Here is a 22,321-nt window from a genome sequence, read left to right as displayed (position 1 = left end):
TCTGTAATGAAAAGGAAATCTAACATTCACTTGCGTGTCCTGTAGAGAAGGTGTGACTCTTGCCTGGTGTTTTTTTTAACCCTGGCTGCACATTAGCATCACACCTGAGGGGCGTTTTGGCCCTACTCCCAGAGATTCTGCTTAATTTGGCATATGCTGGGATGTGAGGATTGTTATATTTAAAGCTCTTCAGGTGATTCTGCTTTGCAGTTAGGATTAAGAATCACTCTTAGACGTGTATCTCTAGAACAAGTTAAGCTAAATTAAGAGCTATCATTTTCTAGCTAGTTTTCCACACACAAGTACTATTTTTTTTTTAAAAAAAGAAAAAGACAAACTGAAAACCCCCTGAAGGGAATCACCGGAGAGTGATCACTCACTAGGTAGGAATGTTTGGGGGTGGGGGTGAACTTGGTACCAGGTTGAGACTCTTATATGAAGAAGGAAGTGCTTGCTTGCCTGGGTTTCCAGGTGTAAATAACTTTCAAAAATTGTATTATGACAGCAGTTTTTAGTAGACTGGAATTCACAATCGTTTATCCAAGATACATAATTTAGACAAGTTTCCTATTTTTGAGTAAAATATAAATAAATCTAGGATAGTGTCAGCCTGTCTTAAAATGTTTTGTGAACTACATAAATGATCCCTGAAAGTATAGTCTTAAAATGTTTTAATTGACAATTTTTGTATTTCAATTAATCTGTACTATACCTTGAATCACCCAAATTTACTCCTTTCATAAACACTCATACTCATTTTCTGCATTCTCATCATGCATTGTGCTGCACAGTGAAATCTCTCACTTCTGATTAACTTACTTTGGTGTTAGAAGCATAGAAAGAATTTATGAATGCTAAAAATTAGCAAATTTAGGAATAGGTACACATGAAAACAGGACTTTACAGGAGGGAGAATGTGGTACAAATAGTATTTACTCAATATTGTCTTGTAAATGTAATCAAGACAGCCATTTATATAATTTAAAGTAGTAAATATTGTCCCCACTTTTTAAAGATAAGCATTCCTCAACCTAACTTGGAAAAGACATCAAGGCCTCTAAGATGAACCTGTTAAGAAGACTGCCAGTTCCCCTGGGGAGCCCCCACCCATTGTACAGCCCCTTCTGACTGACTGACTGAATGACTTCCTCATACAGGGTCACTGCTTCAAATGTGCTGATAATACAGTCAGGAATTGGCTGTTCAAACTTTTACTGCCAGACTAATCACATTTATAGTTTCTTGGTTTCTTTTAGTTTTCCAGCAAATAGTTCCTAGCGAGTTACCACAGTTCAAATAGTGGAATTCTGAGCACCTGTGTTTCTGAAAGCCACTACTATGTACATGGAATGCAGTCTGATTTTTAAGCTATAGTTTCGCCGTTTGCTTTACAGCCTATCATTTATTGTAAGAAAACTTCTTGTTTCTTAATTTCTCATTTATTATTTAAGAAAAGATGGCAAAGGAATATAATTACAGATATATTTCCATTATTATTATTATTTATTTTTTATTATTTGAGTTGGAGTCTCACTCTGTCGCCCAGACTGGAGTGCAGTGGTCGCTCCCGGCCACCGCAGCCTCGACCTGCTGGGCTCCGGCGATCCTTCCACCTCAGCCTTCCAAGTAGCTTTTTATTATTTTAATCCATTATTTTCTTCTCATCAGAGTCATATTTGTGGTTATATGCCCTGCATGGCAAGTGCTGAGAAAACATTTGTACAAAGTCTTGCCAAGGACGACTATTGAGTATATGGAGTATAGTGACTTCACTGTTCAGGATATTCATGTGTTTATTAAAAAGAGAAAAAAGAAAAAAAAACACCCAGATACAAAGTTCATTATATTTGCCTGACTTGCTGCATCTTGAGGTTAGTATATTGAATTCATTAAATAGTTCAATGCAGTATTATAGTAGTTTTATTGATATACTGGCAGAGAAACAAACATGACCACTCTTTACCATCTGTTTATAATGCTATATAAAGAAGACCATGTTGGTTGCCATGGAAACTACATTTCCAAAACCATTGAGTGTTTGCTTAAATTCTCCAACCTTTTAAAGTCATAAGCTTTTCCCTGAAAAAAAAAGTCTTTTTCCTGAGAAAAAGAGACTAGGAAAATACATTTTAAAATTTCCAGTGATTTTCTAAAAGTCATTTCTCTGTAAAATTCATTTATGTCTAGGCTGATATTTTGCCTCAGGATTTCATAAATTAAATTGAGGGGTTTTTAATTTGAGAATCAAGAACTGGGAAGAAAATGTTAATGCTATCCTATTGAAGGGTGCCACCTATCTTTTTATGAGTAAAGATGTTGTTTCTTTTGTTGAAACTTTGTTGATATAACAATCAAAAGGAATCTGAAGAGGTAACAGATATAATAGCATGGTGTCTGGGGAAGAAAGGCAGTTGTAATGTAGTTACAATGACTAACCACGTTTAGTTATTGCCGTCGTATTAGCTAGTATGAGAAAAATTACGGAGGGGGATATTTGGCTTTAAATAGAGTGGTTATGACTTTTTAAAGTGTGGCTATTAAAAATACTTTATTGTAATAACTGTAAATAAAATCAGTTGATATTCCTGGGAACCTATATGCTTTACTGTTATTGTAAAACAAATTTTCCTAATCCAAAATGATTTTGTCCATCTACTTGTTTTGTTTATACAAACCTAATGCCTATATAGACACTCAAAAAGCATATTTAAAAAAAATTTTTTTTTTAATTTTTCAGTGTCTTAAAAGTTGTTCCTGATGTTGTTACACTGAGACAGATGAAATGGAATTGCTTCTGTTCTAGCTTTCACTAAAGCCAAAAATCGTTGTCTGTATGGATGACAAGAGTAATTCTGATAATAGATAATAGTAATGGTTATAACTAGTACTTGTTGAGTACATAGTATGTACCAGGGAGTATATGTAGCATTTTACTTGCTAACTACTTATATCAAGGCTTCATTATAATCCTATGGGGTTAAATCCTATAAGTACACATACATTTTCTAAATCAGGGTTTCTCAATCTTGGCACTTTGCTGTGGGCAATTGTCAGCCATGTTATATGATGTTCAGAAGCATCCCTGGCCTCTACCCTCTAGATGACAGTAATATTCCTCCCCCCCACCCCCGTTGTGACAACCAAAAATATCTTTGTTGTAGGGGACTATCAGCTATGATATATGATGTTCAGAAGCATCCCTGGCTTCTACCCTGTAGATGGCAATAATACCCACCCCTCTAGTTGTAACAACCAAAAATTTCTCTAGACATTGCCAATGTCCACTTGGGGATAAGTGGGGAGGTGAACTCACTCCCAGTTGAGAACCACTTCTCTGCGTGAACAAGCCCGTTTAATTTTTTTGGTAGAAATAGTTTGCCCACCTCCTCCTGTTCACATGCTGTTTCCCCCACTGCCATTGTGTTTAGTATCGGCTACTCTCCAGCTTTGTTCTGTATTGATGTGAATATTGAAAGCCAAACCCATGGATTGTGATAGCCCTCTTATATCTAGGATTTTGGAAACTGTTTTGCAGCATAATGAGACAAATGGCATCATTAGTATAAGTTGTAATAAAATTACATATTCATAAAAGATAATTTTTAATAATAGAATTTTAGAATCTTCTACTGAGTTCAATATATTAAAAGTGGGAGGAAATCCATGTTATTTGCTTGTGTTTATCTATAAATGCCAAACTAAAGTTATTCTGTTTGTTTAGCTTTCCTATCACTGACTTGTATAGGAATATTTAACATAATTAAACGTGTATGAATCTTTACTGTGATACTGAAAAATTAAAAGGTGGTTAATTATGGCCCACCCTCGTAAAGTTAAAGAATCTTTTAAAGATAAACTCATAATAGCAATACTAACTTAATAGTTATGGTTAACTTTCTGCTCTTTTTGAAAAGCATGACATGTTTTTGCTACATTATCATTTAAGGTTTACTTTAATACAAAATACATTTCTTGCTGGGCGCAGTGGCTCATGCCTGTAATCCCAGCACTTTAGGAGATGGAAGCAAGAGGATTGACTGAGCCCAGGGGTTTGAGACCAGCCTTAGCAACTTGGCGAGGCCTCATCTCTACAATAGATCAAAAATTTAGTTGAGCATGGTGGCACGCTCCTGCAGTTCCCAGCTACTTAGAAGACTGAGGCAAAAAAGATTGCCTGAGCCCAGTAGGCCAAAGCTGTGGTAGCCATGAACGTGCCACTGCACTCCAGCCTGGGCAACAGAATGAGACTCTCACTCAAGCATTTCTTAGCAACATTTTTTTTTTTTTTCCAAATCGAAGTCTCACTTCTGTTGCGCAGGCTGGAGTGCAGTGGTACACTCACAGCCACCGCAGCCTCGACCTGCTGGGCTCGGGCGATCCTTCCACCTCAGCCTTCCAAGTAGTTGGAACTATAGATGCGCACCACCATGCCCGGCTAATTTTTTGATTTATTGTAGAGACAAGGTCTCACCATGTTGCCCAGGCTGTTCTTGAACCCTTGGGCTCAGGCAAATCCTCTTGCCTCTACCTCCCATAGTGATGGGATTACAGGCATGAGCCCCCACGCCTGGCTCCTTAGCAACATTTTACAATTGCAGTATTCTAAAATGGGACTCAGCAGTCTCTGAATTGATAAAGTTAATTAAGTTTCTGAGATTCATGAAGTTTCTTTATGAGAAAGTCATAACTTATCAGCTCACTGCCCTAAAGTTTCATAAAAGTGTGAGAATATTTTTCTATCATCTGACAGATTGTTTCAGAAATGCATATCAGTACATGGATCTGTTAATGCTGTTTGGTTGGAAATTACTGGATCTCACAATGGTTAATAAAAAAAAAAAAACATTTTGGAAGAATGCAGACGCTTTTTGGAAGTATGAGAATATTAGGCCTTTCAAATACACTGAAATAATTGTGCAAAATAAGTGCCTGAAGTTTTTACTATATTTTTTAAGTAAGCAAGAGCTTGCACAATATTTATATCATATTTTGAGACCAGATTGAATGGAAATCAGAGTATATAGTGAGGGTTGTGCTTATCTTACACACAGAACATTTTTCAGCTCTTTAATGATATACAACAGTTATAACCATTTACCAGGCATTGATTTAAGTACAACTTATTTGAAGCTGAGGATCATACTCTAAATAGTGAAGCATTTTGACAGGCCTAACTAATCTGTTGATAACTTACTAGTTTCCACTTGTGCGCAAATAACAATAACAAAATGAATAATCCTGAAATATATTGACCACAGGAGTTACCTGATTTTTAATTTTTTTTTTTTTTTTGAGTTGGAGTCTCACTCTGTCGCCCAGCCTGGAGTGCAGTGGCCGCTCCCGGCCACCGCAGCCTGGACCTGCTGGGTTCCGGCGATCCTTCCGCCTCAGCCTTCCAAGTAACCGGAACTACAGGTGTGCACTACCACACCTGGCTCATTTTTTGATTGATTGTAGAGATGAGGTCTCGCCAAGTTGCCCGGGTGGGTCTCGAACCCGCGGGCTCAGGCAATCCACTCCCAAAGGTGCGGGATTACAGGCTGAGTCACCGAGCCCGGCTTGATCTTTAAATTTAATATTTGCCTGGCTTTCCTTGGAGAAAGGGAGAATTTCTGATATCAGGTGAAACAGACAAATCAATTCTAATTAACATAACCATACTAGAACCTTATGCCAAGGAAAATTATTGCCTATATTTTGGTACAAAAATGTGTATTGGTGTGTTTCTGAAATTCATTTGGCTTTGGATAGATGTGCTCAGAGACAAAGGTCCATGCTTTTATCATTATCCTTCAATTCATACAGTTTGGAACTATATTGGCAATGTGGAGAGTATAATTATTTTTGTCCCCTTTTATCAATTTTATATATATATATATTTTTTGAGTTGGAGTCTCACTCTGTCGCCCAGACTGGAGTGCAGTGGCCGCTCCTGGCCACCACAATCTCGACCTGCTGGGCTCCGGTGATCCTTCCGCCTCAGCCTTCCAAGGAGCTGGAACAACGGGCGTGCGCTACCACGGTTGCCTAATTTTTTGATTTATTGTAGAGTTGAGGTCTCTCCAAGTTGCCCAGGCAAGTCTTGAACCCGCGGGCTCAGGCAATCCACTCAGCTCAGCCTCCCAAAGGCACGGGATTACAGGCTGAGCCACCAAGCCGGCTAACTTTATATTTTTACTTTTAATGTGGTACCAAAAACATTCTTATCTTTGTATCATTCCCAGTTTCTCTCCCTTTTTGCTCAATTCAAGACCTTACTTATTTCACATCATTTTTTTACAACCACCATTTAAAGCCAAATCTGTATTTGTGACTATCATTTTCACTAAACGAAGAATGTTTTTGAGGTACAAGAAATGACTATCTCAAATATTGAAACTTTCACTCTTTAATCATTTGCTTGTCAGTTAAACCTCATAAGTTTTCTTTATGTTTATTCACTTAAGAAAATTTACTTTGTCTCTGTAAAAATACGTTTTTATTCTCCCAATTTGCTTTTTGTCTTGTTTTGTTCTTAACTTTGGTGAGCTAATAATACTATATTTGCACAAAGGAGACTATTGATTCTAAGTACCCGCCAATGTTTAGCCTTATCCCATGTGAAGAATGGGATATTTACAGAGTTTCAAAGTACCTCTTCACAAAACAAAAGGGGAAATGTGTACCTTTACTATGGAGAAACCTGGTAGACATCACCTTACTCAAATGGGCAAATTGAAAATCTATCATGGAACAAGATGAAATCGAGATGGAAAGAAAGCTCCAACACTGATCTTCCTGCCAACATACATAACCTGAATCTATCATGAAGAAACATCAGACCCACATTGAGAGAATTCTACAAAATAACTGGTCTATAATTTTCAAAATTGTCAAGGCCATGAAATTCAAGAAATGACTAAGAAACTATTCCAGATTAAAGGAAGCCAAAGAGACATGGTAACTAACTGCAGGTTACAATTCTGAACTAGACCTCTTTGTGATAAAGGTATTATTGGAATAATTGGTGAAACTTGAGTGGGGTCTAAGAATGAGATGGTAGTAATGTATTCTTGTTAATTTCCTGATTTTGTTGGTTATATTATGATTATTAGGAGAATATTCTTTTTTTTTTTTTTTTTGAGTTGGAGTCTCACTCTGTTACCCAGACTGGAGTGCAGTGACCGCTCCCGGCCACCGCAGCCTCGACCTGCTGGGCTCTGGCGATCCTTCCACCTCAGCCTTCCAAGTAGCTGGAACTACAGGAGCGCGCTACCACGCCCGGCTCATTTTTTGATTTATTGTAGAGATGAGGTCTCGCCAAGTTGCCCAGGTGTGTCTCGAACCCGCAGGCTCAGGCAATCCACTCACCTCAGCCTTCCAAAGGTGCGGGATTACAGGCAGAGCCACAGAGCCCGGCTTAGGAGAATATTCTTATTTGTAAGATGTGTACCTTAAAGTCCTCCATGATGATGAGGTACCAAGTCGTCAGCTGACTCTTAAATGCTTCAGGAAAAGAAAAAATTATTTGTTATATACTTGCAACTTTTCTGTAAGTGTGAGATAGTTTTTTATTTTTATTTTATTTTTTGAATTGAAGTCTCACTCTGTCACCCAGGCTGGAGTGCAGTGGCATGCTCATGGCCACCGCAACCTTAACCTGCTGGACTCAGGTGATCCTTCCATTTCAGCCTTCCAAGGAGCTGGAACCACAGGCGTATCTCCAAGCCTGGCTAATTTTTTGATGTATTGCAGAGAAAGGACCTCACCAAGCTACCCAAGCTGGTCTCAGGCAGTCCTCTTTGCCTTGGCCTCCCGAAGTGCTGGGTTGACAGGCGTGAGCCACTGCCCCTGGCGTGAGATTATTTTTTAAAGGGGAGAATGGGGGAGACTCTAGAGTCCTAATGCCTGGGTCAGAATTGTGGCTCTACACCCTACTTATCACTTCTTTGTGCCTCGGTCTCCCCATCAGTAAAATTAGAACAAAAACTGTCCCTTATAAGCTTATGTGAGGTTTGAGTAAATTACTGTTTTAAGTGCTAAGAGTACTGTCTGCAATAGATAGTAGCTATTATATTATCTGCGTTTATTGCTTTTTAAAAGAAAATAGAGGTGTCAGGCACAGTGGTTCACGCCTATAATCCCAACACTTTGGGAGACTGAGGCAAGAGGATTGCCTGAGCCCACGGGTTCAAAATCAGCCTGGGCAACTTGGCAAAAACCTCATCTCTACAATAGATTTTAAATCCGGGCATGATGGCGCGCACCTATAGCTCCAGCTACTTGGAAGGCTGAGGTGGAAGGATCACCTGAGCCCAGCAGGGTGAGGCTGTGGTGGCTGTGAGCATGCCACTGCACTCCAGCGTGAGCAATAGAATGAGACTCCAGCTCAAAGAAAAATAGAGACAGGGTCTCGCTATGTTACCCAGGCTGGTCTCTAACTACTGGGTTAAAGCTAGCCTCCCACCTCAGCCTCTCGTGCTGGGATTACAGGTGTGAACCACTGCGCCTGGCCGAAGGTTAGTTACTCTTACCTTTAGAGGAAAAGTGACCAAGACTGAGTCCCTAGTGTATCCATGAGTAGTATTTAGAATCTTGTACTATTTATTATTTGTTTGTTGTAATAAAATAACCTTTGTACTGATGAAAAATCCTTTAGTTTAGATATGTGAAGTAAACATTGTGCTACAAGTCAACTTGTTGAAATGTACCAAAGTACATATTAGACTTTTTAATTGGGTAATTGTAGAGTTTAAAAGCAATTAACAATAGCTGTTTTATTTTAGCTTGATATTACAGTGATTATTTAAAAGTTTTTCAGTCTGTACCAATAATAAACAAAGCTTAGCTTGTTTGGTTCACTCCTAAGTTCCCTCTGCCCTTTTACTGTAGAATAATATCCTTGACTCAACATCACTGGTTTCTGGGAATGAACGAACTTCAAAAAATATAATAGCTAGTAACAAAGGTAGCAGCTTTTGAGTCAAATTGTCCTGAATTTGCCATTTTTTCCAAGTCAGTTGTTCAAAGTTCATAATAACAGTGGGTTTTTTTGTTTGTTTTAAGACGTGGGGTCTCACTCTGTTGCTCAGGCTGTAGTGCAATGGCACGATCACTGCTCATCGCAGCCTTGACCTCCTGGGCTTAGGCGATCTTTCCACTTCTACCTTCTGCGTAGCTGAAACTATAGGCATGCCACCACACCCAGCTCATTTTTTAATTTTTTGTAGAGATGAGGTCTCACCATGTTTCCCAGACTGGTCTCAAACTGGGCTCAAGCAATCCTGCTGCCTCAACCTCCCCTAGTGCTGGGATGACAGACGTGAGCTACCACGCCCAGCCCTGATTCTTACTTACTTTTGGAATCTCAGTTACTTTTGTCTTTGGACAAGAAACTAACCTGTCTCTAAGCGTCCGCTTTCTCCCTTGTAAAACTGAGATGACTATAGTGCCTACTTCGAAGTTGGTGCATGTGTGTGAAGTGCATAACCCATAGTAGATGCTGTAAAAATGCTAGCTTCCTCTCTACCCTCCTACCTCTGTTGCCCATCACCTTACCCCCCAAAAGTCAAAGGGATAGACAGATAAATTTCCAGAAGTTCCATTGCCTTGTTGAGGGTGGAGAGAGTCTATTACGACTTGTCTCCTATTACATTTTTTTTCTCATTTCTGTTCTAGTGAAATAAAGACTGTCATTTTCAGCTCATACCCAGCAGCTTTTCAAGAAGGAAAACTGCGGGGGATAAATGTCATCCTAGTGAGATAAAGCCTAATGGTGACCATAGCATTTTCAGCATCTCCTGGTTCTTTATAGCTACAGTGCTGGCCTGTACTCTTTTTCACCATTTAAAAATGGATTATTTTCATATTAATTAGGATACAGCTATTAGGATGGGAACAAAAAGTCAGTTGAAATTCATAAGTTAATAGGTTATAAACACAGACTTCCTGTCATATTTTCATATATTCCTGAAAGTGAAAGCATCAAATGTATATAAATTATTTCTTCAGTCAACTGGTCATCTATTTCTGTGGACAAATTCACGTTCTGCCAGTTTCAAAGGGAAGACCCAAGGTGTTCAGAAAAGAATGAAGGAAAACATGATCTCCTCCTTCCCTACAAGATGTAATTTTAGGGAAGTGTAGGGGAGTTGACTGAGAGGATTGGTTCACACAGACCACCAGAAGGGCACAGGGCCGTGTGCCACACACAGGCTGGGCTACGCAGGTCCTCATTTCACTGTAAGACCCCTTGGCTGTGGGGATGACCTTGGCTGCTCTTTTAGTCTGTGAGGTTTGGTTTGGTTTTTAACCTGGACAGCCCTTTCACTGTGCTGCCTCTGTGTGAATGGGCGCTTTTCAAGGCTTCCTGTGGTCCTGTGTTTAAGTGACTCTGTGCTGCCTGGGAGCCCTGTTGAACATGCCTGGAAGGAGGAGACTACGTCCTTCTGCCGGGCCAGCTCTTAGTGCACCAGACCTGTAATCAAGAGAAATTTCAGGGAGGTGTTCGGGAGAAACAGACTTTAAAAGATGTTTACACTTCTTACCTATGAGGCACTTTTTAAAGCCCTGTTTCTAATTTGCCATTCCTTGTTACTCTCTGTATTTTAATTCTGCTGTGATCATTTTCTCTCTAGTTTGGGTGAATATGGGCTTTGGAGATTGGCACCTGAATTGAGGTCCCTCCCTTATGATGTTATTAATTCATTAGACAAGTATTTGTTAAACGTCTTTGTGTGCTGGGCACTATTCTAAGCATTGGAGGTACAACTGTAGACAAGTAAATATGCTGTCACATGATTCTATTCTAGTCAAGGAAGCCATAGTGACCAAAGCAAATGTAGTATATCAGATTATAATAAATATGGAAAAAAATACATTTCCTGTGAGCCTCAGTATTCTGATCAACAAAATGGGGATAACCCCCCCTCCCCCGGCTGACTGTCAGGTTAGATGAGATGGCACATGTGAGAGCCTGAGGATACCACAATAAATGAGACAGACTGCTCCAGGTTGTTGGCTGGTGATTTGGTAATTGAGAGATTTATCCCCAGACCCTTTTGACCTGCTAGAGTAGAGCAAACATTATTTTTCTCTGAGATGAAATGGGTTAAAAGAACCTGTATGAAATTTATTCGAAGAACTTATCTCTTTACTTGGTAGGTGACGTTATATTCATTAAGCACCATGTAAGTGACACTATTGAAAATCAAATCTTATTTTTCTATTGACACGGGCATAATTTGAGAGATACCACTCTCACAATAATCCTTCCCCTTGACTAGCTCAATTGGTGGCCATTTTAAATATCTAGAAGGTCTTAATTGGATGGCAACGTTTGTGATTAGGGGAGCCAGCCAATAGCCTTGAGCCCAGGCGGCCAATCGTGTGATCTTTTCTCTCGTGACAGTTCTTTCTGTGGAAGAATTTCCATGGAAGAACACATGCAATCTGTGTCCCACCACTGCTGCCACTTCCAATTCTCTCATGTCTTGGTTTCCTGTACCTTGAATTCAGTGTTGATTTCGGAAAAATAAATGAGGCTTTCCTAAAAATTTTGAACATCTGAACCATCATGTTGCAGTAATATAGTTTAACATCTTGATTGTTTTTCCATTCATTTTTAAACACATTTCTCCTGCTAAACTCTGATATATTTCACTTTGCTATTTCCCCTCTCCCACTAATTTGCCCTTGAGGTATTATCTGTTTCTCTATAAAGTATTTCATCATTTTCCCCCAACTTTCTGGTGTTTTTTGACTTCTTCCATCTGCTGTTGTGTCTTACATTTGGCTTTATCCTCGTCATAATATGTTACATAAATGTCATTTGAATGACCGTCTACCTTTTTGTCTTTTTCAACTTGTTCAAATACGAAATATTCTAAATTTTGCACAATTGAGCCACCTCCATGAGCTACTGTTCCAAGCACTAAATATTAATTACTTACATTGAAGTGTTCTTTTGGATAAAAATGTGCCTACATGCTAGCCAACTAAAACCGTAAAAAAATGATAGATTAATGTGAGAACAACTCTGTTCCATGTGAGTGGCAGATTCTATTGAAATTGGAACTGCAAGTTGAGAAAAGCATTGAGTACTAAGGGAACACTCCTTCACATTTGCATGAAGTATTCTCTGCACAGACCGGCTGTGTAGCGGGAGGTGTAATTCACAGCACATTAGCTCTTAGCCAGTGTCACTGCTCAAGTGGTCATGTGAGTTGCGTGTCTTTGTGTAGTGTAGTGATGCCTGTATTCCTCCACTCAGTTCTCCTACCACCTTGCTTCAATACTAAATGTGAACAAAAGGAGTCTGTATGTAAAAATTATTGTATGAGATCCTTTTAAGAGTTTTTAGTGTGACCAAATATTATTGCTTATGGCCCTATTTTATTCCATTAGTATTTGAAAATAAATCTTCAATTATCATTTCAGTGAGGAAATTTTTGATGTTCTTGTTCTTGTTTTTCTGGTGCTATGCTTAATTCCAGGGTGGCCAACCACATCTTACTGTAAACATGATCGATTATGACATTATATGATACTTCTTTTTTATTTCAATTATATTCTAATATACTGCAGGGTCAGTAGCCATTCCTGCAAAGCTCCTTGCTTGGTTCCCCCCTCCTTAACACCCCCCTTCCCTCCCCCCATTCTGTTCTCTCTTCTCCCTTCCTTTTTCCCAGGCGCCTGTCTTCTCCACGTGCCCATCAAACCTAATTGCAGCTTCGGGGGGACTTTGGTGAGGCAGTTCTTTGGTCCTGCTGTCACTGGGGATTTAGTGCGGGTGGGATGTGCATGTGGCCCTGGAGCCATGTCAGTGGCTGCCACAGTTGCCCGATTCTAAAGGCTGGTCACCTCAGGCCCTAAAGTTGTTTCAAGTCTACGACAGTTTAGTCTCAGGATAGATATGGCAGAAATAATACAATTTGGGTCATTTTGTCAATGGAAATTAACCTCCAGGTTTTCTGCTAGTTTGATATAAAAATCTGTGACTTACGGACTATTTTTAGTTCTCTTAAATTATAATGCTTTAAAAACAACTGTCATGAGTTTTAATCTTTTTCTTTTACAACTGAGTAATATTGCTGTCATTGAATTATATATGTTTTTACATCATTTATTTGATACTATTTAAACTTTGGCCCTGTGTCTAAATTTTAGAGAAATTAAAGATAAAGTATGAGAACCCAAAAGCTCCCAGCATAGGGGTATGGTGTTCATTAAATGTGGGTTAATTTTTTTTCTTCAAATGAGAAACATGACTACAATGTAGTAAGTCATTTGTCTTCTTAAAATTCTGTTGTTTTAAAAATACAGTTTTTTCCCCCCAGATTTACAAAGAGATCTGTGTTCTTGGATACAACTTGGAAAATATATCACCCTTAATCTAGAAGTTTGTTGATTAACACTTGTTAGTACCTGGTAGTATTGTCTTCCTGTCCTGTTTTGTTTTCATTTTTTTAAACCAAATATTTTTCAGACACAGAAAAATGCAAGAGCACTTGGTGTATCGAACACCTAATGACACCAGATTTAAGATGTTAACCTTTTGTTATGTTTATTTCTAGTTTTTAATCCTTGGCCGTGTGTGTGTGTGTGTGTGTGTGTGTGTGTGTGTGTGTGTGTGTGTGTGTGTTTTGAAATATAACTGAGAATCATATTACATATGCAGTTTGTATTCTGTCTTTTTAGTGAACATTTTTAGTGTTTTCCCATATCATTAAATTTTTTAGGCTGGGCATGGTGGCTCATGCCTGTAATCCCAGTACTTTGGGAGTTGGAGGCAATAGAATTGCTTGAGCTCTGGATTTGAGACCAACCTGGGCAACTTGACAAGACTTCGTCTCTACATTAAATCAAAAAATTAGCCGGGCATGGTGGCACGTGCCTGTAGTTCTGGCTACTTGGAAGACTGAGGTGGAAGGATCGCCTGAGCCCAGCAGGTCGAGGCTGCAGTAGTTGTGAGGGTGCCACTGAACTCCAGCAATCCTCCCACCTCAGCCTTTCAAGTAGCCGGAACTAGAAGTGCGCGCTACCATACTTGACTAATTTTTGATTTATTGTAGAGATGAGGTCTCACCAAGTTGCCTGGGCTGGTCTCGAACCTGCAGACTCAGGCAATCCACTCGCTTCAGTCTCCCAAAGTGCTGGGATTATAGCCTGAGCCACCTAACCTGGCCTTCATCTGTCTCTTAGGCTTACATTTTCTGGATAGATTTATTGGTATTGGACACATGGAAAGTGGGGTAATAAAATAGTAAAAACATACTTTATACCCCTAGGTTTTAGCATGGAAAGAAGTTCTTTCCTCTTGGGGTGATTCTCACTCAGCTTTACTCTGGAGTGCTTTGAGCTTACTTGAAGGTGATGGTCCTTATTGGTAGTAAATTGTTCCCCTAATATTTGATAATAAATCTATCAAAAAATTGTAATTTAGATCATTGGCATACGTTAGAATCCTGAACTCTTAAGCATAAATCTCAAAATTCTTCTATGCCCCAATTCTGCCTTCCCACCTCAACTCTCCCATCTGGAAGTATCCCTGTCTTTAGTTCAAGGTGCAGGCAGCTTTCGCTCACGAGCACTGAGGGCAGCAATGAATTGCTCCGTCCTCCTGAATGAGGGAACATTGAGTTAAGGACTAGGTCTTTTGATATGGCATACTTTTATATACAGTACGTTTTTTCAACACAGCATTGAAATAGCAAATCTCAGCATGTTTTTTAGAATGTGTTGGGCTTTCCTTGTGTGTGGCTGTCACGTTTAAAGAATTCATGCATTAAAAAAAATTCATTATATTTAGGAAGAGGGACTCAAGGCTTCAGAGCCACGTGGTTGGATGTGACAAACAAATCGCAGAAGGAGAGACAAGGACAGGTTGGACAGAGAAAGGTCTATTTGGGGGAGATGGAAATTGGAGGGTCCTCTATCGTTCCCCTGAGGCTGTTCATTCTCTTGTTTTTCATTCTGTGGCCTGTTCTGTGCTGCTTGCTCTGCTGGCTGCAGGGCATAGCATGATGACTGAGTGCCTTCAAGGGTCTCACAGCGAGTCCTGTGGCCAAGTAATGAAATAGCAAGGCTGCAAAGGCAAGTAAGCCTGAACCTTGGAGTTTGAGTCATGTTTCAGTCTTGGCTCTTCTGTTGCTAGTTGACTAATGTGACTAGTTGTTATTTAACACTTCTGAGCCTCCTGGCTCGTTTGTAAAGAGATACTACCAGCTACCTTTCATGGTTTTTGTAAGAATTAAAGCCTATGCCTAGGTCATTGTTGTTATCATGTGTATTATTCATTGTGTTAAGTGCCTACTAGAGGTACTTAAAAAGTACCATAAATGCCTACAGCAGAGGCTTTCATCCACTGGCACTGGCTTCTGTTCGCTGCACTGTTGAAGCCCTCTGTTTCCTTTGTGATGTGTTCACACATTTCTTCAGTCATGTCTTTGGGGATCCCTCTATTTGTTTGTAGACACCGTGCATTCCTTCATGTTGGTTACTCATCCTTCCTCAGGCCTTTAAGCATGGGAATTCTCCAGGATTCCTTTTCCCTTCCCTTCTCTTACCCCTACAAGCTTATCCATCAGTTCCCACGGCTTCAGCCATCACTTCCATGAAGACGCTTCCTAACTCTGTATCCACAGCTTCCAGCTACCTGCAGGGCATCTCCATCTGGAAGTCCTTCTTGCATTCAAGAGCTAACATGTCCAAAACTGAGCTCATTAAGTCCCCGTCAGCTCTCCTCCTTTCCAGTCCCTACTAATAGGAGCATCTCAGCAAGCAGGTTGGAACTTTACCTTCCTCTGCTTCCCGATGCCTCTCTGGTACATTCCTCATCCAGGCAACTGGCCAGACTAGCCTGTTCCACTTCCGTGTTGCCGCTATCATTCAGTGTGTCTTCTCCAGCCTTATTGCCACTGCCATGATTTAGGCCCTTCTTGGCTCCCACCTGGACTACTGGAAGAGGCCCCCTCTAACCAGTGTTCCCTCTTCCACTGCACTCAACACTGTGACTGCCAGAGGAACAGTTTCAGCCTTTAGCTCTAAGCACATTACTCTTGCTGACAAACCATCCATGCCTCCAGATTTCCTGCAGAATTAGATCCAGACTCTAAATCTGCCGTTCAAGGCCCTTCACTCTTCGGGCTGTCTGGTTTTCTGGTTGTGTTCACCTTCAGACACTGCCGCAATGGATAGCCCCACAGCTCATGAACTTGCCTTCCATTCTTCTACCTTCTTGTCACTGCTTATCCTGTTTCTTTCTCCTGAAATATTCTCTTTCCATTCCAATAACCTCTTTCCCATCCCTTCCCCTGCTTCCATTCCTTACTCAGGGAATTTAGATAATCTTTCAGGCTCTATCTGAATGCTGCCTCTATCATGAGGGATACCCCTAGGAAGAAGCAATTTTCTTTTTTTCTCTGTGTACTGATAGTGCCTGTCACTTTGTTATCTGTTTGCTGTATTATTCGGTTTAACCATATCTTGAACATACTGTTACAGCTCTTTCTTACGGCTCTGATTTCTTTGTATTCTCCTCATGCTTGGTTCATATGTGGCGAAAGGGAATTTAAAAGGATGTAAGGAAAGACTCCATAACGTAGGCTTGCGGATTTGAGATACCGATAGGCTAGGGTTAAGGAAGAGAAATCAGGTAATAGTTGTAGAAAGATGTGATGATGCGATGAGAACTGTAGTCAGCCATCTGAAGCATCACGGAGAAGAGGACAGGTCAGGCTTGCCCAAAGTTTCACCTACTCAGTTCTTATTTCCATGACATTGTTAAGTGGGGACCAAAGGGAGGCCCAAACTTTACCTGTAGGATGATCACTTATCTTCCTAATCCTGAATTGTACCCCACATCTTTAAAATAAAATTGAAAGCTGGGTGTGGTGGCTCACGCCTATAATCCCAGCACTTTGGGAAGCAGAGATGAGAGGATTACCTGAGCTCACGGGTTCCAGACCAGCCCTGGCAACTTGGTGAGACCTCATTTCTATAATAAATTTAAAAAATTAGCTGGGCTCAGTGACTCAGCCTATAATCCTGCGCCTTTGGGAGGCTGAGGTGAGTGGATTGCCTGAGCCCGCGGGTTCGAGACGCGCCTGGGCAGCAAGACCTCATCTCTACAATAAATCAAAAAATCAGCCGGGCGAGGTAGTGCATGCCTGTAATTCCGGCTACTTGGAAGGCTGAGGCGGAAGGATCACCGGAGCCCAGCAGGTCGAGGCTGCGGTGGCCGGGAGCGGCCACTGCACTCCAGTCTGGGCAACAGAGTGAGACTCCAATTCAAAAAAAAAAAAAATTAGCCAGGTGGCATGTGATGACACATGCCTATAGTTCCAGCTACTTGGAAGGCTGAAGCAGAAGGATCATCTGAACCCAACAGGTCAAGGCTGCAGTGGCCGTGAGCGTGTCACTGAACTCCAGCTGGGGTAACAGAGTGAGACTCCAACAAAAAAAAAAAAAAAAAAAAAAAAAAAAGAATATTCGTGTTATCAGCGTGTGCTGGTCATCTATTGTAGATCTGGAGCAGACTTTTAAATGAGACCAAGACTCCCCATCCTGTTGTATTAATGGCCCTTCTCTGTGCTCCCACAGTCCTTGTTTATCCCCAAAACACATGCCACATTTTATGGTAGTCTTTAAATCCAGACTATTATTCACAAGAAGGGAGACCACATCTTACCAGTGCTTCTCGTTGCATCTTCCTGTCTGCCTGACACCATGCATGACGTGTAGTGAGCATTCACTGCATTTTTGAATAAATTGGAGAACACCAGTTCTGTCATTTTCCAAGCCAGCATCCATACAGATGGCAGTGTAGGATTTGACCATCAAGTATATGCCCCAGCTCGGGTTTCTCCATAGGAGAGGCACTGAGAAGAAATGTGTTCCAGGTGAAGTGTTATCTCTGTAAGTTTAGAATTCCAAGGGTTTTGTGCTCAAGAGCAAAATTTCTTTTTTTGAGTTGGAGTCTCACTTTGTCGCCCAGACTGGAGTGCAGTGGCCGCTCCCAGCCACCGCAGCCTCAACCTGCTGGGCTCCGGCGATTCTCCTACCTCAGCCTTCCAAGTAGCTGGAACTACAGGCACGTGCTACCACGCCCACTAATTTTTTTGATTTATTGTATAGACAAGGTCTCGCCAAGTTGCCTGGGTGGGCCTTGAACCCGCAGGCTTAGGCAATTCACTCGTCTTGGCCTCCCAAAGTACTGGGATTACAGACTGAGCCACCAAGCCCAGCTGGAGCAAAATTTCTTATTCTCTCTTGGTTGTGAACTACTTTTTGAGCTGTAGATATTATCAGTTTATCTCAATACTGTTTTGTTTTTTTAAAGGTGTTAATGAAGTGAATGTAAAGAAAGGGTGTTTTGGAAACAGTGATTTAATTCACTAAAGCTGTGAGTCTTTCCTCCAGGTTAACTTTTGTGTTATATAAAAATGATTGGTCAGAAAGAGTGCTTTTCTGAATGCTATCTTGGTTTTGTCAACCAATTCATTACAATTTCTTTTCCTGACCTTTTCAGTGATGTATTCTGAAAGGGGCAAGTGTTTAAATTATAATGATGATTGGATAATGGGAAGGATTCCTTCATTTTTGTTATCTGGGGAAGTAGAAAAATAAATAACATTCATAAGAGATTATGTATGCTGGTAGAGTAGAAGACTTTTTGAGGAATAAAAGGAGAAAAGGAGTATAAGATAGAAAATGTAGGAGTTGAGAAAAAAATAGATTGCAAAAAAATAACAATGAGAGATGTAATTGATCATTTGCTCTTGCCACATGCTTCCACAGCATTGTAGACTTAATGCATGTTGTGTCTTCCATACAATGGCTATGAAAAGTAGACATTGATACCCTTATTTCATAGAAGAGATGCCAGACTTATATAGCTAGTGAGTGACAGAAGAGTTTTTCAGACCTAGACCTGTCTGGTTCCAAAGCTGACTGTTCCAGTTTGACCTAGCAAATACTTTTATACGAGAGGAAGCTGAGGGAGAGTCATTGTGTAGCGTCATGGTTTAAAGCATATGCTGACTCTAGAGCCTGTTGGCCTGGATCAAATCCTGGCTCTGTGAAGGCTCTGCCACCTACCAGCTATGGTACTTTGAGCAGGTTGCTTGATCTCTCTTTATATCTTATTCTCCTCATCTGTAAGATCAGGATAATGGTGGAACTTTCCTCTTAGAGTTGTGAATTAATTTAGTTAGTAGATAGTAAAACGTGTAGAATAGATTCTGACATATAGAAGGCAATATGTAAAGCACAGTATAAGTGTTTCCTGCAGCAACTATTATTATTAGTTTGTGTGTGTGTATCCTGTGTGAAAAATTCTATCTCTGAGAAGTTTGAGGAAGATGTTGTCAAAACTATTGTCAGAGCTGTTTCATCAGTGTCAGACTTATCTCTGGGTTTGCCTCATGGGAGTTCTTACTGTGTCATCATATCCTAAATCCCCAAACACACACACACACACACACACTCTCACACACACACTCTCTCACACTCACATACTCACACTCACCTTCTTTTCCCTTTCTAGAATTCAAAGCCAATTCAGACCTTCTCTTTATTATTATTATAAAAGAAATAAATATAAATATAAAGATTCATTGTAGAATCCAATAGCCTAAGTTAAAATTTGCAATTCAAACCAAAAAAATTTAGGAGAATTTCTTGTCTGACATTTTTGTGTTCAAAATAGGGTACTTTTCAGCCTCCCTGCAATTCAAGTCATAGGATTGAGGCAGATTGTTACATGAAAATAAAAAGTTTGGGACATTTCTGATGATTGTTTGCTTCTCTTGTAACATAGCTTGATTATTTTAACTTCCTTTTCCTAGAAAATTGAACCTTCTTATTTAAGAGCACTAGCCTTTTTAACTTGCTGAAGTTTACGTACTTGGTTAAGGAGAATACATGTAAGTAGAGAAAGAGCTATAGCTGTTACTTTGCAGAGATCCTAACAATTTGTCTTGTTCTGAAACTAATGAAGGGTAAGAAGGGCTTTTTTAAAAATTTCTGTTTGGAGGCTTGAGGGGCAAAGATTTTTCTTATGTAACATACTAACTCATCATTTTTGGCCATGTTAACTTAATTAACTTAAATAGATTCTTTGTTCCAAACTCACCAAGGAAGTCTTAATAATTATAATGAATTGTTATAATACTAATTTTAATGTTTTCACTGTGTTAAGGACTATATTTGTATATTATTTATGCTATAATATAATCTGTTTGATTAGTGCTCGTGGCGTTGTTCTAAATATTAATCTGTTGTAACATATTGTCCATAGTTTTCTATTTTTTTCTTAGTGATGCCGTTTACTTCTTGTATGGTAGCCATTTGCAATACTTTATAAAGAGAATGTATTTCTGGGAAGTATTCCTAGTCTCAGGTATAGCAGGTATAGAATGCTGTACTTCTCATAGCAAAAGAAGTACAGCATTGTAAGTTAAGGCCTTACTATTGCCTAGTAATAATGCTTACTATAAATAATAGGCAGGAGCAGGACTTTTGCTGATGGCATTCATTTCTGCTAATTTATCAAATACATTTCTAAGTCTTTTGGGTGTGGTTTAATCCTGTTCTTTGAGTGCTTCTCTACCTGTGAAGACAAATCATTTAGTTACTGTACATACTTACCACTGTCATGACCAAATATTATTGCTTAAGCCAAGTCATGCAATTTAACTTTCAGCCACTTTTGGCTACTACCGAGCAGTTACTCCAGTCAGAAACGTTTTGTACTAAGGGTGAAATAGTGTATTTGCACTGTGCATATTCCTATGGGCCTTTATTGCCACTTTTACTTTACTTGGTAAGACAGATTTTGGGTTGCACTTTTTTCTCAGAGGAGTGTTTATAGATCCTTTTGTTGTGAGACAGAATGATCTCAGTGGTATTAGACGCAGCTTCTAATGCAAGCCTCAGTTGGCATCTCCTCTCCCCTGTCCTGAGAGGACTTACTGTGCACAGAGTATGAAGCAGTTGTGGAGTGCTGTGCCTTTGTCTAGATGCCTTCTTGTTTGAAATGTCTTTGTTGTTGTTTTTCCTCAAAATTTTAGTAAGCTCTGCTGTGCTTCCAACAAATTATAAGACTAATTACTTGTTTCCACTCTCATAATCTGTTGGAATAAACATTACGTCTCAAAAAAAAAAAAAAAAAAACTGTGGAGTCCTTGGCTGGGCGTGGTAGCTCACACCTGTAATCCCAGCACTTTGGGAGGCCAAGGTGGAAGGATCCCTCGAGGCCAGGTGTTAGGGACCAGCCTATTTTTAGAGATAGCGAGATCCTGTCTCTAAAAAAAAAAAAAAAATACAAAAAATAGCTGGGCATGGTGGTATGCGCCTGTAGTCCCGGCTATTGAGGGGCCGAGGTGGGAGGGTTGTTTGAGCTCTGGAGTTCGAGGCTGCAGTAAGTTAATCGTACCACTGCACTCCAGCCTGGACAACAGAGCAAGACTCCATCTCAAAAAACCAACAAACAAACACAAAAAACAAAAACCTATGGGTTCCTCTTGTTATCAGAGCAAATGATTAAGATTGTGAGATAAACAGCAGAAAGACCCAGAAAGAGGAAGGGAGCCAGATCATGAAACCTCACAATTTGAGACTGTCACTTTTAAAAGCAGCCATGGGGTTCTCTAGTTATTTTCCTGAACTCATTGCATCCTCCTCACATTAACTTTCTTTCCCAATCCTATTTCTTTTCACTAAGTTTCACTGTCCAGTTTTGGAAGTTTGGACACATTTGTAGCAATTTTCTTTTTTTCTTTTTTTTGAGTTGGAGTCTTGCTCTGTTGCCCAGACTGGAGTGCAGTGGCCGCTCCCGGCCACCGCAGCCTCGACCTGCTGGGCTCCGGCGATCCTTCCGCCTCAGCCTTCCGAGTAGCCGGAATTACAGGCATGCGCTACCACGCCCAGCTAATTTTTTGATTTATTGTAGAGATGAGGTCTCGCCTGCCCAGACGGGTCTCGAACCCGCGGGCTCAGGCTATCCACTCACCTCAGCCTCCCAAAGGCGCGGGATTACAGGCTGAGCCACCGAACCCGGCTTGTAGCAATTTTCTAATTTATCTGACTGTTTCTTATTGGGGTATATTAATCCTCTTCCTTCTTTACTTGTGACAGGGGACTTGTACATGACAGCCGGAATAACCTCCAGCTGAGGGGCTTGGTGGTACTCCTTATTTCTAAAGCAGCTGGGCCCAGCAGCACGAACGCTTCATGTCAGAACTATGACACGGTCAGTGGGATCTACTCATGGTAAGAAGAAATTCGTTTTTGACATTGCTTTCTAAATTATGTTTTGTTTTTTTTTTACTGGACATTGGTC

At 40.2% G+C, this 22,321-nt stretch overlaps 1 protein-coding gene across 1 annotated transcript in view; it reads left to right on the top strand.

The window, feature by feature from the left end:
• The window catches only part of PDSS2 (decaprenyl diphosphate synthase subunit 2), a 291,983-nt gene that overhangs the window by 89,019 nt on the left and 180,643 nt on the right, over positions 1–22,321 (top strand). The window contains exon 2 of the mRNA XM_008073307.2: positions 22,117–22,251. Coding sequence (XP_008071498.1) covers positions 22,117–22,251 — 135 coding nt within the window. The remainder of the gene's footprint in view (positions 1–22,116; positions 22,252–22,321) is intronic.

Source organism: Carlito syrichta, unplaced genomic scaffold (assembly GCF_000164805.1).
Source record: "Carlito syrichta isolate Samal-C Ts95f unplaced genomic scaffold, Tarsius_syrichta-2.0.1 Scaffold315818, whole genome shotgun sequence".
Taxonomy (NCBI): domain Eukaryota; kingdom Metazoa; phylum Chordata; class Mammalia; order Primates; family Tarsiidae; genus Carlito; species Carlito syrichta.
This window is presented reverse-complemented; position numbering and strand designations above follow the sequence as displayed.